This window comes from Syngnathus floridae, chromosome 2 (genome assembly GCF_059516105.1).
Source record: "Syngnathus floridae isolate MCC-2025c chromosome 2, RoL_Sflo_1.0, whole genome shotgun sequence".
NCBI classification, from domain to species: Eukaryota; Metazoa; Chordata; class Actinopteri; order Syngnathiformes; family Syngnathidae; genus Syngnathus; species Syngnathus floridae.
The window spans coordinates 12,592,266-12,614,123 of NC_142414.1; the positions used below are offsets into that span (position 1 = coordinate 12,592,266).

At 42.1% G+C, this 21,858-nt stretch overlaps 2 protein-coding genes across 2 annotated transcripts; one reads left to right on the forward strand and one right to left on the reverse strand.

Annotated features, from left to right (window-relative positions):
* Positions 1 to 207: 207 nt before the first annotated feature.
* On the reverse strand, positions 208 to 8,933 carry gdap1l1 (ganglioside induced differentiation associated protein 1-like 1). The gene is made up of 6 exons (XM_088369085.1): positions 8,693 to 8,933; positions 6,539 to 6,731; positions 4,985 to 5,158; positions 4,542 to 4,636; positions 3,649 to 3,763; positions 208 to 3,573 (listed from the first exon to the last, which is right to left on the reverse strand). Exons 1-6 carry the CDS (start codon positions 8,873 to 8,875, stop codon positions 3,230 to 3,232), a joined length of 1,104 nt encoding a protein of 367 aa, XP_088225211.1. The 5' UTR covers positions 8,876 to 8,933; the 3' UTR covers positions 208 to 3,229.
* A 530-nt stretch (positions 8,934 to 9,463) lies between these two features.
* jph2 (junctophilin 2) lies at positions 9,464 to 21,678 on the forward strand. Its single transcript, XM_088368816.1, has 6 exons — positions 9,464 to 10,228; positions 12,308 to 13,124; positions 17,519 to 17,637; positions 18,633 to 19,471; positions 19,597 to 19,697; positions 19,772 to 21,678. The coding sequence occupies exons 1-5, from the start codon at positions 9,850 to 9,852 to the stop codon at positions 19,675 to 19,677; spliced, it is 2,235 nt and encodes a 744-aa protein (XP_088224942.1). The 5' UTR covers positions 9,464 to 9,849; the 3' UTR covers positions 19,678 to 19,697; positions 19,772 to 21,678.
* The last annotated feature ends 180 nt before the right edge of the window (positions 21,679 to 21,858 follow it).

Genomic DNA, 21,858 nt, shown 5'->3' on the forward strand with positions numbered 1-21,858 from the left:
GAAAAGACAAAAAAGGTCCATTTGCCACTGAATATTATTTGTTATACTAGTACATGAAGCTGATTGCTCAATGACATGACTCAAGCCCCAACAATGTTACTAATAGGTTGATCAACGCTGAAGTGAATTAAAAAGTCAAATTTGATCGTTAATGTGACAGCACTCTTAGCATTTCATCACAATGAAGAATCTATGAAGACTACCAAAGTGAAAACACTTTTTCTGTACTTTTTTAAAGTATTTATTTTTCATTGATGGCAACAGAATAAATTAAGGCTTATGAACAAACATCATAAAAAGCACCATAAATAAATGCATATATATAAATATAAAAAAATAAAAGGTAGAAAATAAACATATATTATTGTGAGATTGAACGGCCACAATCACAAGTATAATCTCTCGATTGTGTGTGTGTGACGCACGAGGTTCCTGGCCTTGTCAAGAGGCGGAGTCAAAACCAAACCAGGAAATAAAATGAATGTACGCGCGCTTTGTCAGTGGAGTGTTGCAATTATCGAAATTGTGTTCAGAATAATAGTTGCGGTGCCTTTTAAAAAGTGACTCAATATCCTAACAATTGCTTTTATTTCCATTCTTGCAAACACTTTTCAAATGCTGCACATTCGATTCCAAATCGAAACCTGAACGATATCAAATCCAAGTCCACGAATGAGCATAGAAGTGAAGCTCAAATACAACTAGATATTTGCTCAGTGATTCGCAGGAAAGCAAAATCTTAACAGATTTTGATGTGATACTTTTTTCTATGCTTGGATTCAGAATCGAAAGTTTTAAACGCGCCGCTATTATTCTGATCGCAGCTGTGATTCCAAAACTAAAGTCACACTGTCAAGCCAAAACTACCTTGCCACATTGTGCCATAATTTTGCTGCTCCTTGTGCAGGAGCAACGCTCCACCATACACAAGTTGAACAATGTGTCGATGCAAATGTCTGAGCTGTAAGTGTAGCAGAGGTCATGTGATTAGTCTTGCATTAACATACCAGTGACAGGGACAGCAATGAAATGCGTCCATTTAAGTAACCGGTTTGTCCACCCGTTGCCAGAAGAATGCAGCAAAGTGTTCAGACTTTTACACCAAATAAGTTAGTGCGTGAATTGAGATGGGATCATTATTTTGGTGCTTTGAGACACTGGCGTAATCGACTTCATAACTCAAGATACGCATTTCAAATCGTCTTTTCTCTATGGGACGAATAGAAATGATACTAATCTATTCCAAAAGTAATTCTTAAAACAGAAATTCAATATTGTTCTTTATAGAAAAATAGGGCAGCAACTAATTATTTTAATAATTAATCAGTTTGATTACTTTTTTTTTAGATTAATCGATGGATCAGATACAAAAAAAGAATAATTTAAGAAATAACTGCCATCCCAAAAACAGACCTTGTTTCATTTAAAAAGTGTCAAAATCTTTAGAATTTCTCCCTGTCAACAATAAATGTCTATAGTCAATTTAAAATAATGTCCTTTTTTTTAGGGGATGGGGGTTAAAATATTAAATCCAGTTCATCATTTAATTATTAAAACAATCGTTAGTTGCAGGCCTATCTGTAAGTCAAAACAGCATATCAGCCAAAACGTTTTTATCTCCAAAAAGTCAATGTAGTGTCTCAAAGCAACACTATGTATTTTTTGTGCCAATTTTTGCATGATGGTGTGCCTTGAGTCATTTTCAGAAGTGGCATACGGTATAACTCAATCAAGGTCAGAAATTACAGTCACCAAACTCTTCATCATTGCCGCTATATTGACATTACAACTGCAAATAAAAACCCAGAGACAAACAAACAGCAGCGGACGGAATTCATTCATTTTTTCCTGCTCATTATTGCTGGGGATCCAGACATTTACACACGCGTGGAAGAGGACGTGCCCTTTTGTGTTTTTTCCCCCTCCACGCAGCACAAAATTAGCGAGGAAACGCAAACTCCCAAGCTTGGTGGCTGCAGAGAGTGTACGGTGTGATTTCATCTCTAGTGCTCACATCAACCAAGAGGACGTGAGTGTGTGTGCGTGTGTTGCCCATGTACAGCTGGTATGTTAGGAAACGGCGCTTAGTCATGTTCTTGTATATAGTTACACGCCACTTTCTATCTTTAGAGTAAGTACGAGGGCCCGTATCCATAACAATGATGAGTTCTTTCAGATTTGAGTTTAAAATAAATATGAAAATTAAGTGGGAGTCTTATAAGAATAAATTCATGCTTTTTTGAGGGGAAAAATGTATTGTACAATAATAAATTATTTCAAGAGTTGGACTCTTACATGAACAAAGTTTTTTTCATGCAATAACGCGTATTCAAAAGGTGAAAAAGTCTTACAACTGTTTAAGATAATTTAGTTCACCATTGTTTATTAAAGTGGCGCTCTTTCAAGAATGTTTTTTTTTTTTTAGGGTAAAGTCAGTTTTTCAAGAATAAAGGCCAAAACGTTTTAGGGAAATTTTTTATGTGATGAAAAACAATTATAGAGCATTAACTGGGCAATACAATAACTTAAGATAAAATGGTGTCATTTTTTTGCATCGTGATATTTTTTTCATGGAAAAATGTGCTCTTCAATTTAGTCACAATTTACCAGTTATCTATGACATTTAATTCTTATTATAGCCATTTAAAATGTTCAGAATGAATTTTCCTTTTGTGAAACACTGAAAACAACTTGTACTGTAAGCTTTTGAAAAGCTCTCCTTTCCCCCCGAGCACTTTTAAGTTTCTAAGAACTTTCAAGGCTTAAGATGTTTTATAAATACATTTCTGTCATACGTTTTTGTTTTGGACACGGGCCCAGATTCGAAAGTGATACAGTTTTCCTGTGGCTTAATGCTTTTAGCAGCTATGAGTAATGACGATGGATCGCGGCATGCCAAGGTCACTTAACCCTTGTGTGTGTGTGTGTGTGTGTGTGTGTGTGTGTGCGTGCGTGAGACCAGTTTGATTGGAGTGTAGTATTAAGAGAACCGTTTGCATGACTTCAACAGAGGTCAAACACAAGAGCAAATGAGCTCGACGAAGGCCGCGAGTGCCCGAAAATGTGCAGTCAAGAAATGTCTTATTATGGAATGTTTTCATACACTGTCTCTTTACTCGCCCCGGTAAATATTGTTTTCTATATTCAGTACGGTTTTCCTGCCGTTGTCAAATGTTACGGAAAATGTCACACGTATACACAGACATTGAACACACCGAGAGAACATTCACTACATGTATTTCTTTTTTAAAAACCAATAGGCAAAGTAGCCCATCCCGCCGAGGGATCCCATTAGAAAGGAGGCCCCGAAGAAGGAGGGCGGCTTCTTTTTGACCATTCGGAAGGCGTTGGGCAGGACGGCCGACAGGAGCGTCGTGTGGATGTCGCCCAGGACCTTTCGGAAAGCGTAGCGTTTTTGCACGCGCAGAAAAAAGGACTGCAGGTTGGGTCGACTGCCGTCCTCCCAGTACTTCTTAGAAAGTCCCAAGAACTTGAGCCTGTGCAGCAAGGCTCCCAGGCAGATATCGGCTAGTGTAAAGTCAGGTCCGCATAGCCACAACTCACACTTTTGACCTGCGAGGGGAAACGACAGTGCTGCGCTGTTGCCGACGTTTGTCATCGGGACGGAGAGGCGTCGTGCCTGCCTACCTTGGTACTCCAGTTTCCTTTTCTCCAGTTCGGCTTCCACTTGATCTAAAACCATGGCTAACTCTCCCAGGATTTTCTTCAGGTAGTTGACATTGTCATGGTCCAAAATCTTCGCCTGTCGATTGTCATATAGAAAGTTAAAAAAAACATCCACGCATCAATCAGAGGAACGATAATGTCGAGTAATTAGCCAGTCCCTCAATGATCACGCTTAGTATATGAATTTCCATTATTGAATCAATTTACCTATCAGATTAATTTTCTGTTTGAATCACTATACCTCTTTGAAACATCTTGTTTTTGACTAACATTTCACGCATTCAAACTACAGCGGTGGAGAAGAAATTATTTAAGCTATTGGGCCTGCTTACTCTCACGCTGTGCCTTCGTGAAATGACACAGAAGTGTTTGTTTACTTGTGGCCGCAGTCAAAGCACGGCTTTTTCCACCTGGAAGAACGTGTTACGTCATGGCGAATGAACAAGTACAAAAAGTGACAGGCTAAGCATGAGCTTGGTTAAGAGACAAAAAGATGTAGGTTAAATGAATTACAATGGTAAAGTAACAAAAAATGAAGTCAATTTGAAGGTATTGTGTCAAAAATGAAACAGGCAGGTAGTGATGGGAAAATGAAGCTTCATGAACCAGTTGTTGTATTCTTTGGCTCCTCTAGATGGCAATGTTGGTTTAAAGTGAAGGTTTTAAGAAATGGCAAGTCAGTGGGCTTTCAGCTCTTTGGTGAACAGACAGTGCCATCTAGATGTCTAAGTAAACACAACAACGGGTTCATGAATCGTCTTGAAGCTTCATTTGCCCATCATTGGAGGGAGGTATTTTATTGACAAAACCAAAAACGTACATGAAAAAATGAAGCATTCATGCACTGAACTGACCATGAGCTTCTTCTGCTTGGACAGATAGGGTTCCGTAAGTTGGGGCTCCTCGTGGTCTAACTTCATTAGTTCCGTTGCTGCGTTGACCAAATGTCCTGCAGTCGTAAACACACGACATACAAATACTGGAGTGGATGGATCCCGTTAAGCCTAATGATGCGCAAGGCTCCAGTACCGGTCTGTGGGCCATTTGCTTTACATGGCGAAACTAAACAAAAATTATTTGATTTATTTTGAAAATTAGATGCTGTGGACTGTGTCAAGCGCATGGCTCCTAGTAATTCTAAGAAGTACATTTAGCAGAACAGTGAGCTGTAATTTTAATTACCCCATATTCCCCAGCTTAATTTCACACGGACATTTAGTGCAAACCTAACAGAAATTCAGCCGGACGTTTCCATCCTAAAAAGGACATATCATCCCTGCAAGTTGGCTTCACTTACGACGTATTTCAGCAGTGGCGTACTTTGGGATCATAGAGTCGGTGGTGAGCTCCGGATGGAGGATGCAGCCGTGCGTGTAAGCGTCCATGGGGAGGCCATCCAGCAACTGCCGGTACTGGTGCACGCGCTCGTGAATTGGTGAGTCTGCCGCCGGAATCAGCTGAGCCACCGAGTCTGCAGGTGAGAAATTAATACAACACAAAAGTCAATGATCTGGCCTGGCATCCGGCCAGGAATATTCCAAGGAGGAGGTTGGGGGGGGGGGGGGGGGCAGTGACCTCCATGGCCCTGCCTCTAGCTCTGCAAGTGGGACTGACAGATGCTTGTGAATGTTCTCATTCATCTAGGTCATTTCATTCTTAGGACATTGAATCGATCGCAACTTCACTGTTGTGGTTGACTTTTCACCTCTTCATCAGTTTATGCAACAAGCCTTGGTTCGAACTACACCAAGCTTCGTAGGTGTGGAAAAGCCAAGTATTTAAACTTCCAACCAAGAATGATACCATTTGTGGTTTGGGGCATGCCTTCAACTTGGAGCTTTAATAGTTGGGATAGTTTCCAGATCGGTTCAGACTGGTGCAGTCATATAACCAAGCCTTGCTGCATGAACAGATGAAGTTTGAGTCACTAAGAGTAGAGGTGACTGTTTTGTGTTTGTATGACTGTATACTACTGCCCCTCAGTGGCCAATGCAGGTACAGCAGAAAAAGCAACACTGAATTGAACAAGCAAAGGGAAGATGAAGTCGTTTTTCATCTTTTTCTTTTTAAATAAATAAGCAGCCATCCGATTACCCGAACACAAATGTAAAGTAGCCGCTGCTGCTGATATTAAAATTCACACAAGTGCTTGAGATTGTCTTCCTTGATGAGAAAACGTTGAGCCATCTGACGTCACGTGACATTTAGAGGAAAGAAATATTTATGAATCTCTTAAAATAATCTCTGGTCAGTGTTTAGGTTATGGACTAAGGGACTTTTCATGCATGGCTGCAAACTAAATGAAGACAAGGGACTTGTGCGGTTAACGGCCAGCTTTTCTGGTCTAAGGCTCTTGGAAGATTACGTAACAGCATAATGGCTGAATGGACAATAATATAAGACGGGCCACCCAAGCTTTACAGTCGTGTGTGCAAGCAAACAATGTATACACAGTTATCTATCCATCTATTTTCTATACCGCTTGTTCTCATTCGGGTCTCGAGTGAGCCTATAGCAACAGAATTTGAGATAACGGGAGGCTACACCCTGAGCAGGCTTTTATGAACTGTATCCATTATTGATTTTTTTTTAATTGATTATTCTATCGATTAATCCATCGATTAATTAGATACAATTTTAGTTGCATTAAAAAAATATTTGGAAAAAAGAAAATCCTTGATTACTGTTTATTAAACAATTATTTTTATTTGATATTATTTAGTGAAAAACAACAGCTAAGCCATGTCACACAAGTAGGATTGATGGGCATCTTTTTACAAAGTAAAAAAAAGTTGTTTGCAAATGTCTTATTTTGATCAATTTGACTTGCAAAATCCGCATGAAATCTTACCTCCTACAAAGTTGGTCTCCAAGTAGTCTATAATCTGGTTGTAGTCACTGATGATGTTGTCGCCATGGAGGAAGACGGGTACCTCCTCCCCCAGGTTGAGTCTCATGAACCACGGCTCCTTGTGCTCCTGTAGCGGCAGGCTGACGTCTCTCTCCTCGCACACCAGACCCTTCTCGTTGATCACTAGGCGGACCTGTAAACATCGAGCATTGTGCGGTTGAAAAGACACTGCTGCCATTTTATCAAAGCGAGAAAAGTTGCATTTCAAAAGCATCTGTGATGTTTGGAAAATGGCAACAAAAAAGTATAAAACTTGTATCACATTGCACCGCTGCATTTTGTCACCACTTTGGTGACAAAAGTAGTGTCAACAAAGTGTATTGATACAGCATGAAACCCGAAAAGTAAAGATGCACGCTTGTTAGCCATTGAAACAAATAACAAAAAAAATCTGTTATTTTTTTAATTTTCTTTTTGTTTCAATTGAAAATGAACTGATTGGTCGGAATGAGGATTTTGTGTGATTCCTAACAAAGCTGCAACGACACTTTGTTATGTAATCGTGTTAGTCACTCGTGCCAAGTGGTTCAGATGCTCAGGAGTCACAGAATAAAGCTTACGAACGAGTACAAGTACTTACATTAGTACTGGCCAATACTGAGTACTGATGTGTGATAATGCCATTACTTCTTATAATTCGAATTTTAGTCAAATATTGTTAAAAATTCTAAATTTGTTCTGCTTGGTGTATTAGATGTAACTGTTTGGTGCATTAGATGAGTTATTTTCTTTTTCTGTGTACTTTTTAGATGTCCTTCGTTGTGAGCAGTCATTGAACCCACCACGAGACTAACGATGTGTGTGAGTACAGTGTCTTACTCCCATGTTAGAAAACAAAAGCCACCAAAATAACTCCTAAGGAATTAGATCACCATTGTGCCAAAGGTAATATACATATAATCGTATATAATTAATTTGATGACCCCTGGCCTATTCAATATCCTGTTTGTCCACAGACACCCACGTACTTACTTTTTAAAACTTTTTACCAGAGGTTGTATTGTAGTATTTAACATTATTGCTACTGGATTGTGAGTCAAGGCATCATTCATGCACTGTTTTCAATGTGCTTACTATAAACACAACTCGAGTGCAAAAAAAAAAGCCAAAATTGTTTTTATCTAAGAAAGGTTATTCCGAATTTTGAGTAGGGCAGGGCATGCAACCGAATTAATCATGGTTGTGAAAAATGCCTTGAGACTAAATTTGCACCTCTGATTAATGTATTGATTAAATGGTGCGCCTTAAGAGTGTTAAATAAATTCAAGTTTGAATGAACACGAGTAGCGATGGAGACTGCAGGGATTATTAACAACACTACACTTGATTCTAGCCAAAATGTATTTTACAACCCCAACAAGATGTGTGTGGCATTGTAACGTGGCACAATTTACAATAAGAAAAGGATGCACTTTGTGATTGAGGCTTTGGTATGACATTTCAAATTTCCCCGATACCTGGTTTCAAATGAAGAAAGTACAGTGCTGCAAAACTAGAGCACATAGAACATAAATTAATATGGTAATCTTCAGGTATCTGAAAATGTTGAAGCCAAGCATCTGTCACTTCTCACCACAACGATTTTCAATATGCATTGCACGCAATTTTACAACGCAGACTTGCCAAAACACAACTGTTTGCATTCGGCACTCACGTGTGAGCCAGTACTCCGCAACACACAACACATAAGTGCAAATCAAGGCCTATGCTCTCGTGTAGTGTGTATTTGTGGACATGTGTGAGGAGGGTACAGCTGCAGAGGAGGGGGGGGGGGGGGTGCTTTTGCGCGTCATGTGAATAAATTATTCAGCCTGTCATTTGTCAGTCACACGGAATGGAAAGGTGGAGGAGGAGGATGCGCGCGTCTCTACACGTTCAATACTGACCACGCGTCGAGGAAATGAGCGCCTTGCTGCAGCGCCGAAAAAATAGCAACCAAAGAAATAAACCAAAAAAAATCTGTCGAACGGAAGATGCGCACAGCTGCAGTCATATTTTTCCGTGCATATGGACGAGCACACGCCGTAAAAAAACAAAACAGACACACATACGGTAGCATAGCACCAAGGTGCCTCCATTTTTCTGCTACCTTACCTTCTGGGAGGCGAAAGATTGCGTCCAGTGGTACAAAACCAGCCTGTCTTTGTTGTGCGCTTTAGGCTCAGCCGTGCAAGGGTCGTCACACTCATCCCCGTCTGTCATTTTGCCGTCCCCGTCCATCGCCGAGATGGGCCACCAGCCACATTTGGTGGGGGTAACATGGTTGGAAGACGCCATGACAGAGCGTTTTGAGCGTGCGGAGGAGAGGAGCGACCGGAGGAGGGAGCGATGGGTGGGGTGGGGTAGTGGGAGGGGAGGGGGGGGGGGGGGGGTCATCGCGAGAGGATGCCGCACGGTTGGGGGGTAGGGGAGGTGTGCATGAGCAGAGCATCTCTGGCTGTGCGGCATGCGGACTGACATCTCCGGTGCTGAAACAAGAGAAAATGAAAAGAATCATTTACAAGAGGGAGTTTAACTGAATTGTCTGTTCATGGAGTTGTCTAGTTTTGCCATTAAATGGCAGATTATTTTTATTATTAATATATGTATATACACACATATGTATATAGTAATTAATTTTTCTAATTGAATGAAAAATGAAGTTGTATGGTTTTCCAAACTCTTCATGTTTACCAGGCAGTGGGAAAACAAGTGTTCTCAAAGTAGAGCTGGCAAAGGCATGCGCGCCTCCGTCCCAAAGAGGAAGACTCTGGCATTGCTCCTTGCAGGCAGCACACTGAGGATTGGGTCATATTTTTGGAATGATGTGTGCGTGTGTGCGAGGGGAGGGTGTGGGGGGGTCAGTGTGGCCTTGTTAGGTGTGCTCAAATGCTTCCCCTTGCAGGGCGAGTCAGGAGACACACTACTGGGTGGCAGGGACAGGGGAACAGGGGCTTCTCTCCGTGGCCACCTGGAAAGCCATGAAAGACCTCCGGCTTATCGGGAAACAACCTCAGAACTCACTCAATACAATTCCAGATCAGATCTAAACTTAAAACAGTTGAAGTGGAGAAGACATTTCTTTCCGGATTTTCATGGACACGCTGAGAAATCCACAAAGACCAAGAGGAGGCCCGCTCAAGTTGAAAACTCAGGATATCTCCAAGCGGTTTTGATGTCAGGGGAAGGCGGAGTGTATCCAAAGTGGGTTTTAATCTTTAGCCAGGCCACAGGCTCCAAAGCGTCACTCTCGTGCGCGTGCTCAGGCCGACATGAGTGGAGGTCGCTTTGAGTTCGATGACGGCGGCGCGTACTGCGGCGGCTGGGAGGGAGGCAAGGCACACGGCCACGGCATCTGCACCGGCCCTAAAGGCCAGGGAGAGTTCTCGGGATCCTGGAACTACGGCTTCGAGGTGGTGGGGGTCTACACCTGGCCCAGCGGGAACACCTACGAGGGCTACTGGTCGCAGGGCAAGCGTCACGGTCTGGGGGTCGAAACCAAAGGCCACTGGATTTACAGAGGGGAATGGACACACGGCTTCAAGGGGAGGTATGGCATCCGCATCAGTGTCAGCAGCGGGGCCAAATATGAGGGAACTTGGAACAATGGACTACAGGACGGCTACGGAACTGAAACCTACGCTGATGGAGGTAAGGGCCGCAGATTGATCGCAATGTTTCATTTGTTCTTGTGCAGCTGAAAAATCTAGATCAGGGTTGTCCAAACTATGCCACGGGGGGGCTCTGGCGGCTGTTTTATTATTTTACGAGACATATTCTGAAATAACAACAAACTTGATCCGTGGTGGACACAATAATTATTTGCCATAATTGCCTTAGTCTTTTTTCCAAAAAGACATTGTATTCTTTAATTTTTCTGTATGTGGCTCCTGTAAGAAAAAATATGGACTCCCAGACCTTGAGCATCAATTAACACAACAAAATACAAGGTATGTGGATTCAGTTCATTCTCTGCCTCCGGTGTTCTGGTATGCAAGCTGGCGCTAGTACTCACTATCAGGTCTATCACTACATTACATTGCATGTCCTCATTCTCCTGCCTATAAATCTATCCATAAACAAACACGGGCTTTGACCGTGTGCCGGTGTCCAAGTCGACGCAGCCCTCGAGTCCAGCCTACAAGTCTGGCCTACGTTTGCTTCTTCGGACTGACAGAAGTCGACTCAAAATGTTTTTTCACAGTAATATATTCTATGCAGCCTCAATCGTCTAAACAAGTTATTGTGATTATTGCGTTTGTGGAATATGAATTAAGCAGCAAAATACATCAGTTTTTATCCATTTCAGGGGGCGGCCTTTTTGCCACTTACGGTCGCATGACAATGACATCACAGTTGCTCAGGTAACGACCAATCATGGCTCAGATTGCCAGCAACAGCGAGTGGTAGAATGGCCTCCCATTCAAATGGAGAAAAATAGGTGGATTATTATTAATTATTATTTAATTCGAATTCATTATAATGTTAGATGTTACATGCAACATAAAGATTTTTTTTAGCTGACTTCCCTTTTAAATCAAAAGTACCATGGCATTGAGATTGTCTACATTACAAATTTATCTGCCCACAAACCTAGTCACAATTCATTCAGAGGCTGAATAAATGGACAAGTTTATTTGATTTGTATTCTGTTGTGTAGCTACTGCACATCTTGCAGTAATGACCTCTCAGAAAGCTAAAATGCCCATGACTTTATTTGAAATGCACATATACTGTACGTACTATGTCTATGGGAAATATGTAACAGACAACAATAATGCAGCAGTGTTCCCCCCCTCCACAGCTGACTCATCAGCTGTGAAGCGATGGCGGGGGGGGCACCAAATGTGTGCATGTAATAATAGCCCAAAGCCCCCCTGCGTGCCCTGCTGGCCTCTCGGCCGCCTTGCTATCAGTATAATCCACACGTGTCCATTTTAGCATGAGAGCGAACAACCAGTTGACTTCTCATGGGATTGTATGAATGAGTAAATCATTACACACTTCCATACTGTATTTCTGATTGTTGACACAACGTCAGATGGTAAAAATGGTGTTCTTACTTGCCATAATCTCAAGATTCATATATTTATACAATAATATATGAGGATATTTGGGAATAATTTGGGGTGGACCATTGCACAATGATCTTCACTGGTTCAGGAGTTGCAGTCCAAAATACGTATATCAAAAAATGCATAGTCTTGTGAATAGTGGGAACACATATGTATTGGCAATATAAATTTACGAACGCTATAGGCTATCAAAGTAAAAAAAAAAAATTAAAAAAAAACTAAACCAAGTAAGTTTAGCCCAATGCTGGAACACACTTTTAAAATGATAAACTGATAAATGATTAAACACATTATGAAGAGCAGGAGGGAAAAGAGAATTATCACCTCATAACATATTCATGCCAAAAAAATGTCAAGCTGTCATATTTGTTTGAGTTGTCAATCAAACCTTTTTGAAAATTGCAAACTCCATCTTCAACTTTGGAAAAAACCCACTGACATAGAATAAGATAAAATATTCTTTTATTTGTCTCGCATGAGGATAATAATTTAAAATAGTAATTAAAAAGAACAAACAGGATAGCTTTTTATGTAAAAAAATGTATATATAAATACAATATTCTTTAATCTCATTTACGGTTAATTAATCTCAATAAACAAACTTTTCATTTCATAGATGAGTTTATAATGAACAGTTCCATTGGTATGTTTTCAGGCACTTTCCAGGGTCAGTTCACGGGCGGCATGCGGCATGGCTACGGGGTCCGTCAGAGCGTCCCCTATGGCATGGCAGCTGTCGTCCGTTCTCCTCTCCGGACTTCCCTGACCTCCCTACGCAGCGAGCAAAGCAATGGCACAGTTCTGCAGCAAGACCTCCCCATCATCACCACCACAAGTGCCTCCGGTGAGGAGACTCCTGTTTCCAACCCTGGCCAACTGGGACCATCGCGGGGAGGCTTCGCCCTCACGCTCCAGGTGGACCCAGAGGCAACAAAACCCAAGAAGAAAGGTCTGTTTCGCAGGAGCTCTCTGCTGGGCAAACTGAAGAAATCCGACTCCAGCACTTCACTGTCCAGCCAGAAGAGCAAGATCAGTTTCCTGAGGACGGAATCGGCTTTGAGCTCCAACGCCAGCGACACCAACTCCACCATCAGCATGGGGGACGAGAGCCTGGCTGGCGCAGAAGACTTCCCCCCTGTAGAGGCAGACATCGACGCCACCACCACAGAAGTCTACATGGGCGAATGGAAGAACGACAAGCGCTCAGGATATGGAATAAGCGAAAGGTCCAGTGGCCTCAAGTATGAAGGCGAGTGGCTAAACAACCAAAGACACGGCTACGGTTGCACCACCTTCGCCGAAGGCGGGAGAGAAGAGGGCAAGTACATGAACAACATGCTGGTGAAGGCTGTGAAGAAGAGAGTGATTCAACTGAAAGGAACCAAGATCAAGCAGAAGGTGGAGCGGGCCGTGGAGGGCGCTCAGCGAGCCGCTGCCATCGGCAAGCAGAAGGCGGAGATTGCCGCTTCCAGGTAAGAACAACCCTCTTAGATGCTTGCTGATCATCTCATGTAGAAAACGCACATACAAGTGTAAGGATCTTGGAGTCTCACCTTTTCAATAGCCACTGAGTATAACAAAGTTGTGTCAGAAAGGGTCCAGGACTGGTATCAGCTGCTTTCCAAAAGGAGGCAAAGCTTCTTCTAGGACTAAATGAGCCTTTGTGAAGTGGCAAAATGACAATTCATTTATTGAGACAAGGGAGTAATACTAAAACATTTGCATAAAAGAAAACTTTAGAATTTGGGCAAACTACTTTGTTACACTTATTGAATATACCTTATTATTGTCCATTATCCATCTGTGACCGTACAAGGTGTTTTTATCTTCTGCACCTGAGATCATCCTGTTGTTTACGTGAGCACTGATGGACTGCAGACTACCGTCCCAGCACCTAGAAATCCAAATATTTCTCTTCAAGTGTAAGCACTACATTTGAGTTATGGAAGAGTGTGGATTGGATTGTTGCTTTTAAAAAACACCGACAATGTCTGGACACTGCTGACTTACACACGGACCTCACAGAGTATATATTAATGAGCTGGTGGTGCCAGTGCTTCTTTGGTTTTGGTGTTGGTGCCAATGCTCAGTTTGGTTGTACGCCACTTTGTCTTCACACTGGCAAAGGACCAACCAAATGCTACATCATCATGTCACCAACGTTGTGCCTATGCGTCAGCATATACGCTTCTGTGCACAAAGAGCACACAACTAAAGTTCCGTGGCTTCTGCTCAGAAAAACAGGCCCTTGAATGTTGGCACCTGTATACATGGAGTTGATGTTTTACTGAAATATCCAACTTTTTTATAGTAAAAATGAGATTATAAATTTTCCCATATGAGGGAAACATCTGAGTGAATACAACATTTCTGTTGATAGTGCCTGGCTCTCCTCCCTAATGCGGTTTGCAATTGCACCTCCGAATTGACTTCTATTGTGTGAACCTACAAAGTTTTAGCATTGAAATATGTTGTTATATAAATGGGGGGCCGGGCATGACACATCTGTTCCAGGTCTCCTCATTCTTTCCTCTAATCTGGTGTCAGTGGAGACGGGTTAAAAATACATGTCCAGCATGCTCTCTGCACGGAGAGTCGGCCAACTTGTCCTCCCCAACCGTGTCATAGTCTCACTAACGTTCAGACGCTTGGCGGACATTGTTCTGTCGTATACGCCGGCAGACGGGAAGTCTGGAGGGTCTTGTGTGTCAGGACAGGGTGTAAATGACGCACGCTCGAGGGCCCTGTTGTCACGGAGGAACCCTGACTAAATAAGGACAAGCGCATTCGTGCTGTCTCACAATCACTGGGGAATGCAACAGCTGATTATCCTCCACCCTCCCGCCATTTTCCTGCCTCATCACAGATACACGCCCAAAGTGTTTTCTTAAGCTCAAGTGTGGTGGGCCCTTTCTCTTTTAGCAGACACCTAAAGCTTCTTTTTGTCCCGGTGGGAAACTCAACTGGCATTTATTGTAGGCACATAACTTTCCAGCTGATTTCATCACCCGCTTTGTCTGTTGCGAACAATTACAGCTCGCAGATGTAGGGCCCATCTTGCGTCAGTTGTGGTGTCAAATGGTTCCATGGATATAAATATGACACACCTCATAAGCAAGTGCTCAGGTGACAAATGAGTCGAGTATAAACGTAGCCCACACAGCCTTACTAGTGCAGCCTGGCTTACAGCGTAACGCTGATCTATGCACTTTATGCTGGCCAAACTTTTACTGGTTGTAACATTCGCCGACAAAACGGACCTGTGATCTTATGTGCAATTGTCAAGGGAATGTCGATTTTGGAAAGTTTGAATTGAGGATGCTGATTTGGGGTAATTAGAGATTAACCTCAAAGCAATACTGGAATAATGAGGGTTAAATTCACAATGGAAATGTGAAATATTCGATTTGGCAAAGACATTTTATGATGTTCTCGAACATGTAGTCATCTTTTTATAGAAACTAAGTCACTCTTTCACATTGACTCTGCCTGCTAACACTCTACACACCGTTAAATAGAACCCTTTGCACAGATCCAGTGGCACATGCCACAATGACAGAATACCTCACCATCAACAGGCAGCAGGTCAAAATACAGATCAGCCATGACATTTGCGTACAATGCCCAAAGGTGTACATTTTAAAATGAAGCAACAGCCGTCACAATATGCTAATTTGTATGAATGAAATTGAAGTGAGTTGAATTGACTTGAAAGACGTTGCACGATGGAAGATTTTTTTAGCCCAAAGATAGGCCATTGTAGATAAGTGTAAGATTAAGATATCTTCTATTTTACTCTGATTGGTCCGAATTCTAGTTTAGCATAACTTCAATTATCAAAATGTCCCTCTTCAGATAGCTTACACTTGCACAAGATGAAATGAAACTGTTACAATCTGTCGAAATTAAATTGTACACCTCAAACCAAAGTTGCAGACAGCTACAATTCTGTTGCAGATATATCTGTCATTTACTAGCAGATATTGGTGTGATATCTTGTGTGAAACATTCCATTGATATCCATTCGATACTTGTGCAACAAACTACAATGTCACTACTGTATTGTTGTGTGCATTACCTGCTCACTTTCACGCATTCATTTTTCCCTGTGCCATAAAACAAGGCACAGCAGAGTATGCAAGAGCTTGAAAATGTGGCATGGATAGCAACAAAATGTAGCATCCCTACTATTTGCTGTTTAACTTCTGAAGAAGCAGTTTGTTTGTCCCAACGCAGACACTCCTGCATTTTAACAGCTTGACAGTCCATTAAAGAAACGTGTGTGTTTTTCTTGACAACGCCTCACACAACTGCATGTGCTCACACTGTGGCCGCAAGACTATGTGTTGCTTTGTTGGTATTCGTGCAACAGTCGGCGGGAAGACTTTGATGGTGACCGGGTTCTCTTTGGAGGATGTGAAAGAGGTGCAGTGGGCCTCAGATGCATTTTGCTGCAGAAAGAAAGTAACCCAAAGGGATCTTAACGTCATTCATGGGAAGCAGAGCAAAAGTCATTCAAAATAATGTATGGATGTGTCGCTCCCACTGAGGTATACTTATATTTGTCATTGGCCTTATATTATGAATTGCTGAATGTCGAAGGCTGCGCAGGATGAGGCCATCTGTCGCCACCCTCTCTTGGCCGTCATGAAACTGGCAAGGCACCAGCAGATGCCATTTGGTCCGCTCTTGAACACAATCTTCTGGTTGGAGGAAATCACGAACGATATACAGTTGATACATAGGAGTCAATAAAATCTGTGTTGAGTCTTGCTGGCTGGAGCTCCAAGATTTCCTAAAATGTGAAACATGAAAGTGGATGTGGTTCGCGGTCAGTTTGAAACCTGATTCAGCAATGAGAGATGAGGGCAGTTTTTACTCAAGTACATATACATAAAACACAAATCATCATTCAGTTTTATGTCATATGTTTGCCTCTAATTTGAAAAATAATTTTTGTTTAAATTCATTGAAAAAAGAAAATTCGAAATGACCTCTAAAAAATATTTTTGACATGGATGTCCGAAAAACAAGTTTGCCTCTGAAACAAGACAAAATGCTTTTTCTAAATACATTAAAATGTAAAAATTTGACAAAATTGAGGTTCGCATGTTGGCTTTCATTGAATAGTTTTCAAGTCATTTTCAAGTCTCAACATGGCTGAAGCAAATCTCTGCCTTGAAGGGGGCATGTGTCGTCGAACATGATTGGGATGGTTAAAAAACAAAATACAATGATTCATAGGATTTGATGCCCACCTTTCACATACGGTATTTATGAATGGAGAGCTGTCTACCTTCTCCCGTCACTTAGACGTGGTCCAAGAATGCATCTTCGCAGCTTGGCAGAGACCCGTCTGCTAAATCTGCAAACGAGCAGTGAGCCTTGCGCTGTTACTAAAATCAGGGTCAGCCTGCATTTACAGCAATAGCTGGTTACTGTATTGGAAAAACTCAGTATGTTACATGGGTGTTTGATTTATTGTACCACTGGCTTGAAAGAACTGATGATAGTTTGAGGTATCTATAGAGTGACAGCGTTTTCAACAGTAAGTGAAGAGAAGACATGTGGACAGGTGGAACGTTTTCGTCTCGCACGGAACATCAGGAGTGTCTAATTGTTCCAGTGGGACGCACCAAGCAACCCACAGCCCAGGAGGCTATTTTCAGCTCAGTGTGAGGTTACACTTTGCAATCTGAGTCAATCATAACAAATCACTAGAAGCTTCCAATCTTTGCTATCCAGCTGTCAAGCGTAAGTTATGTGGCATCTTCCTTTTTGTCCGTTGTGGTTCTCAGCAATGAGGAACACTAAATGTCTCTGATGTGTCCACACTGCAAAAGTCTGCTTAATGTGTCTCTTTCAGGTCCACCCACGCCAAGGCCAAGTCAGACGGAGCCGACCAGGCTGCTCAAGCATCCAACAGCGAATCCAGCATCGCCAGGCTGGTGGCCAAAGAACTTTCACCTACTTTCTATCAGCCAGGTCAGCTGAAGCCTTCCTTTAAAATTTAAAGAAGCGCTCCTCAATTTGTCTACTAATGCTGTCCACATGCCCTGTTCATTATTTGGACATTTAAGTGCATGTTTGTTGAAAGCTTTGATTTGGGGCAATAGCCGTTTGTATTCAGTGCCCTTTCTTCTGCACTGCATGTGATTTTGGCTTTGTGTCATCTGATTGGACTTGTAGTTATTCATGGCGTCACTTACGGAATCTTGACTTAGTCACTCAGCCACCATGGGATACATTGATACAATACTCGATAGTTTAAGGTGGAGTCGGCAGTGTCGTCACTGGTTGGCCATCTTAGGACAGAGAGCAATGAAGTTCTCAGTGCTTTAGCAGCACATCGATGTACTGCAGCCTGACTCGGCGGATCCTCTGCTGTGGCGCGCTGCCGAGGTCATCACATTTGAATGTCTAAAAAAAGGAACATCTTATTTGGACTGAAGGATCATATCACTTTCACTGCCCGTCTGAAAATGCATGCAAATCTATCCATACAAAAGCAGCAGTGTCCTTTTTTCAGGTCTTATTTTTTCCTCCTGTATTAATTATCAGTGTGGAAAAAAAATACATACGAAAATAAGCAAAAAATGTTTCAGTCCAATTGCACAAATTCCTCGCAAAGTCAGTCTGTACATTTTTAGGAGAGGACAACACATGCAGACTGTTTGAATTTGACAGTCTTTTATACAGGAAAAAAAAATAACAAACATGAACAAGAATATGAATATGTGTAATTTGAAATTCCTGTACTTTTTTATTGTATCCACCAGCAGAAACGCTAACTGCCGCTGCAGTTGTTTTAAATGTTTTTCGTTTGAAGATTGGTTTGACTGTTAAAATCAACTGGCTGTTAAACAGATGCAGATTTAAACAGATGGCTGCAGATTTCTAGAGCTGTTAACACATAGAGTGACCTGGTAATATACACTATTGAGGTTCTTTAACGCGTTTATTCAACTGATCCTGCACAGGTCCAGAGTATCTGAAGAAGCGAGTGATGCCGGAAGTTGGGGAGGGAAGTGAGAACACGGATATCGTCACGCACGAGCCGCTGTTAGCCAAGGAGGAGCCGGCGTCGACGCCGCCTGAAAGCCCGATCGTGAACGAACTAGACCGCCTCATGCCTGGCTCCTCCCCAGCCCGCACTCCCTCACCCAGTCCAGGCATCTTCATTAAGGAAGACCCCAAACTTCTAGGTCCTGGCAACTGGGCCGACGAAAAAGGTAGTAAAAGCAGCAGTAAGCCCAACAGCAGGCCCACCACACCTTCAGTCCCTCCTCCTGTTCCCACTGGATCAGAGGGCGCCATTGCTCGCAGTCTCTCTCGCACCCCAAGCCGCCACAGTACCAAGAATGAGCAGGGTTCCGATTTAGAGATCAAGCCCTTGCAAAAATTTGATCCAGTGGTGAATACCGTAGACGCCGCGTCGGCACAAAAACCTGCACGAAACAGCTTTACTGCCGTAAATGACGAGGAAAAAACGCGTCCAAAAGCTGCTACTCCAAATTTGAAAGCCAATGACCTGAAACTCGAAAGAGTCCCGACAGTCCAAGATCGAGAACAGTCATGGGATTCGAGTCGGCCTTCTGTCAAAGCAGAAACCAAATCGCTACCAAAACGACAACCCAGCCCTGCTCCGTCTCCAAAGCCTGCAGCCAACCATGAACCTAAGACATTAGCCAAACCTGCCGAAGCCAAAACCAACAGCGTCAAACCTGCCTTGAAAGCGGATCCCAAAGCAGAAGCTCGACTGAAAGCGCCAATGTTGAATTCAAGTCACAAAGTAACTGCAGAGTCTTTGGAACAGGAGGTAAGACAGCCGATGCACACATAGTTGTATCCGGACTTGAGCTCGTGTCACACTGGTTGACTTTTGTCATTTTGTTAATTACATCATTTTGATGGACAAATCAATCATGTTCTTCCTTTCTCAAGAGTCCCAACACCATCATGATCTGCATGGTTATCCTGCTCAACATCGGTTTGGCCATTCTCTTTGTGCACATTTTGTCATGAGGCGTTTAACGCCACCTCAGGTACGCCAAGCACATTTACATTTGTGAATATAACAGCGAGAAGGGAACAGAAAGTCGTTTTTTCTTTGTCACAGGTCACCATCGGCGTTGTAGCGAGACGGCCCGCCTCCACCGCAGTTTGGACAAGAGCGAGAAGGAAATCAGAAGCCTCGCGAACAGCAGCGGCTCTTCTTCTCGGAGTGTCTGTTGGTGTGACTGTGTGAGCTTGCGTCGGGCTGCAGACAAACTAAAAGATGAAGGACACTGAATGACTTAAATGGCTCAGTATGAAGTTTCTGTGCGAGAGTGGGGGAAGGCAAGATGAGCGAGTATGGCGGTGTCCAATGCACTGAAGAAGTCTATATTCAACTTGGAATGTATCAGTGAGTTAACATCAATTAAGAAAAAAAGCTTTTCATTAATATGCAACTACCACCCAAGCTCTCACATCAAATTTTACCCATTGATTTCATCGCAATGTCTTTGTTTTGCTTTGTTTTACATTTTCTCATTTCCAGCTCGTCTGAAACTGTAGGTGGACCTTTGACCTAACACTTCAGATTGTGATATTTTGTCAAGTAGGTAGTACGTGTTTCAATTCCTGGATGCCGCCTTGGCCAACGCGAAGAAATCAGTCTTAATGTTGAGAAAATTTCAATATTTCATAAGGTTGGACAGCGGCTTCACCGTAAGAAAAAGAATACTCACAGTACTAGCAGGATCAGTTTAGGTGCATGGATTTTTATTATTACATCAAAATGACATTTAACCCTAACCCTCAGCACTCGACCGCTTGTTCTGTTGACAGGAAGATTAAACAATGGATCTAAAAACGGTTATCAAAATAGTTCCCAATTTGATGATCAATTAGATGACGTTTAATCTATTAATTGTGACACCTGTACAATATTGATCATGCGAGATGCGGCCCTCTATTTTGTGTCAACTGTTTCTGCTGTAGTGATGCTTCTGTCTCTTTGACTCACCCCCCTAACCCTAACAACACCCCGGGAAAATAGACTCTTCATCGTTGCATTTCAGCAATGGTAATCTGGAAAATCTGCATTTTTGGCTGTGGTGTTGAACACTGTGAAGTGTGATGTTTTCACTGTGCATTTATTGTCATTCTGCCACATAGAAAGAAGCCTATAAGGCACACGGAGAATGCCAAGCTTGTCAATGTTTATGTTCAGTATGTGCTTGTGGCGTAACGGAGGAGGTTGAAATGGAGTTTTTGTGTAGAGAGACAAGAAAGCAGAAAATGGATACTGCGAGCTACCACTGCATCATGTTCGCTTGGGAGCGTTTATCAGTAATTTTCTCATATAAAATTTAAAAAAAAAAGTGCTTACACTGTTTTCCGCAGTATCCAAGTGCCTGATGTGCCATTTGAAGCCAAATGAGTTCATCTTTTGTAAGCATGAAAGCACTGTGTGCATGTCCCAGTTTGACACGTAGCATTCAGAACCGATTTGTGCAAAACTAAATGAAGACTTGGATTACCTCGTTATTGGGAGTTTGAGAATATTTTTCTCAACTCCATGTCTTACATTGAGAGTACGCCCTGTTATTTAAATCATTATTTTACCCATGTATACACCCTTAAAAATGGTGGGTTGAAAACAAACCAATTATAATTGTATTTTTTGTACAAAACAACCCAAAATTGGGTCAGATTGAGATTTTTAACCCAGTAGTTTTAAGGTTGTCTGTGGAATAGCAATGATTTTTATTTGATTGTAAAAGGCCAAACAAAAGTTCTCTGTGATCTTTCAATTGGCATGAAAACATGTCTTTAAATTGACAAGTCCTAGAGGAAGAGATTCAACGTGTAACACTAATCAAGCCCCGTAAATCATTGTACTGTATGTACAAGTAGGAGCCAAGTTGATAGGCCCATTGCCCAAAGCACGGCTGAATTTAAAGATGTGCAATTTGTGGTTGTGTATTTAAACCCGGCGCAAAAAAATTGAATTCAATAATTAAAAAAGTTACACGATCAGTTGTCATTTTCTGTGCATTCTCACATATAGTTTATTTACCAATAGCTCTCAAAGTAGATCTTAACATTGAATACGTATCTTTTATTGAGGTGACCAGAGTGACGACAATTAACTGAACAGACAGTACAGAAACATTGACACGTTTGGAAGTTTTACATGAACATTAATGCTTCTCGTAA

Coding starts and splice junctions, on each gene's coding strand:
- gdap1l1 (XM_088369085.1), bottom strand. CDS start 8,875: ATGGCGTCTTCCAACCATGTTACCCCCACCAAATGTGGCTGGTGGCCC. Junction 6,732..8,692: donor AATCTTTCGCCTCCCAGAAG/GTAAGGTAGCAG, acceptor CGATGTTTACAG/GTCCGCCTAGTGATCAACGA. Junction 3,764..4,541: donor CCAAGCAGAAGAAGCTCATG/GTCAGTTCAGTG, acceptor GACAATCGACAG/GCGAAGATTTTGGACCATGA.
- jph2 (XM_088368816.1), top strand. CDS start 9,850: ATGAGTGGAGGTCGCTTTGAGTTCGATGACGGCGGCGCGTACTGCGGC. Junction 17,638..18,632: donor ACCTACTTTCTATCAGCCAG/GTCAGCTGAAGC, acceptor GATCCTGCACAG/GTCCAGAGTATCTGAAGAAG. Junction 19,472..19,596: donor CAGAGTCTTTGGAACAGGAG/GTAAGACAGCCG, acceptor TCCTTTCTCAAG/AGTCCCAACACCATCATGAT.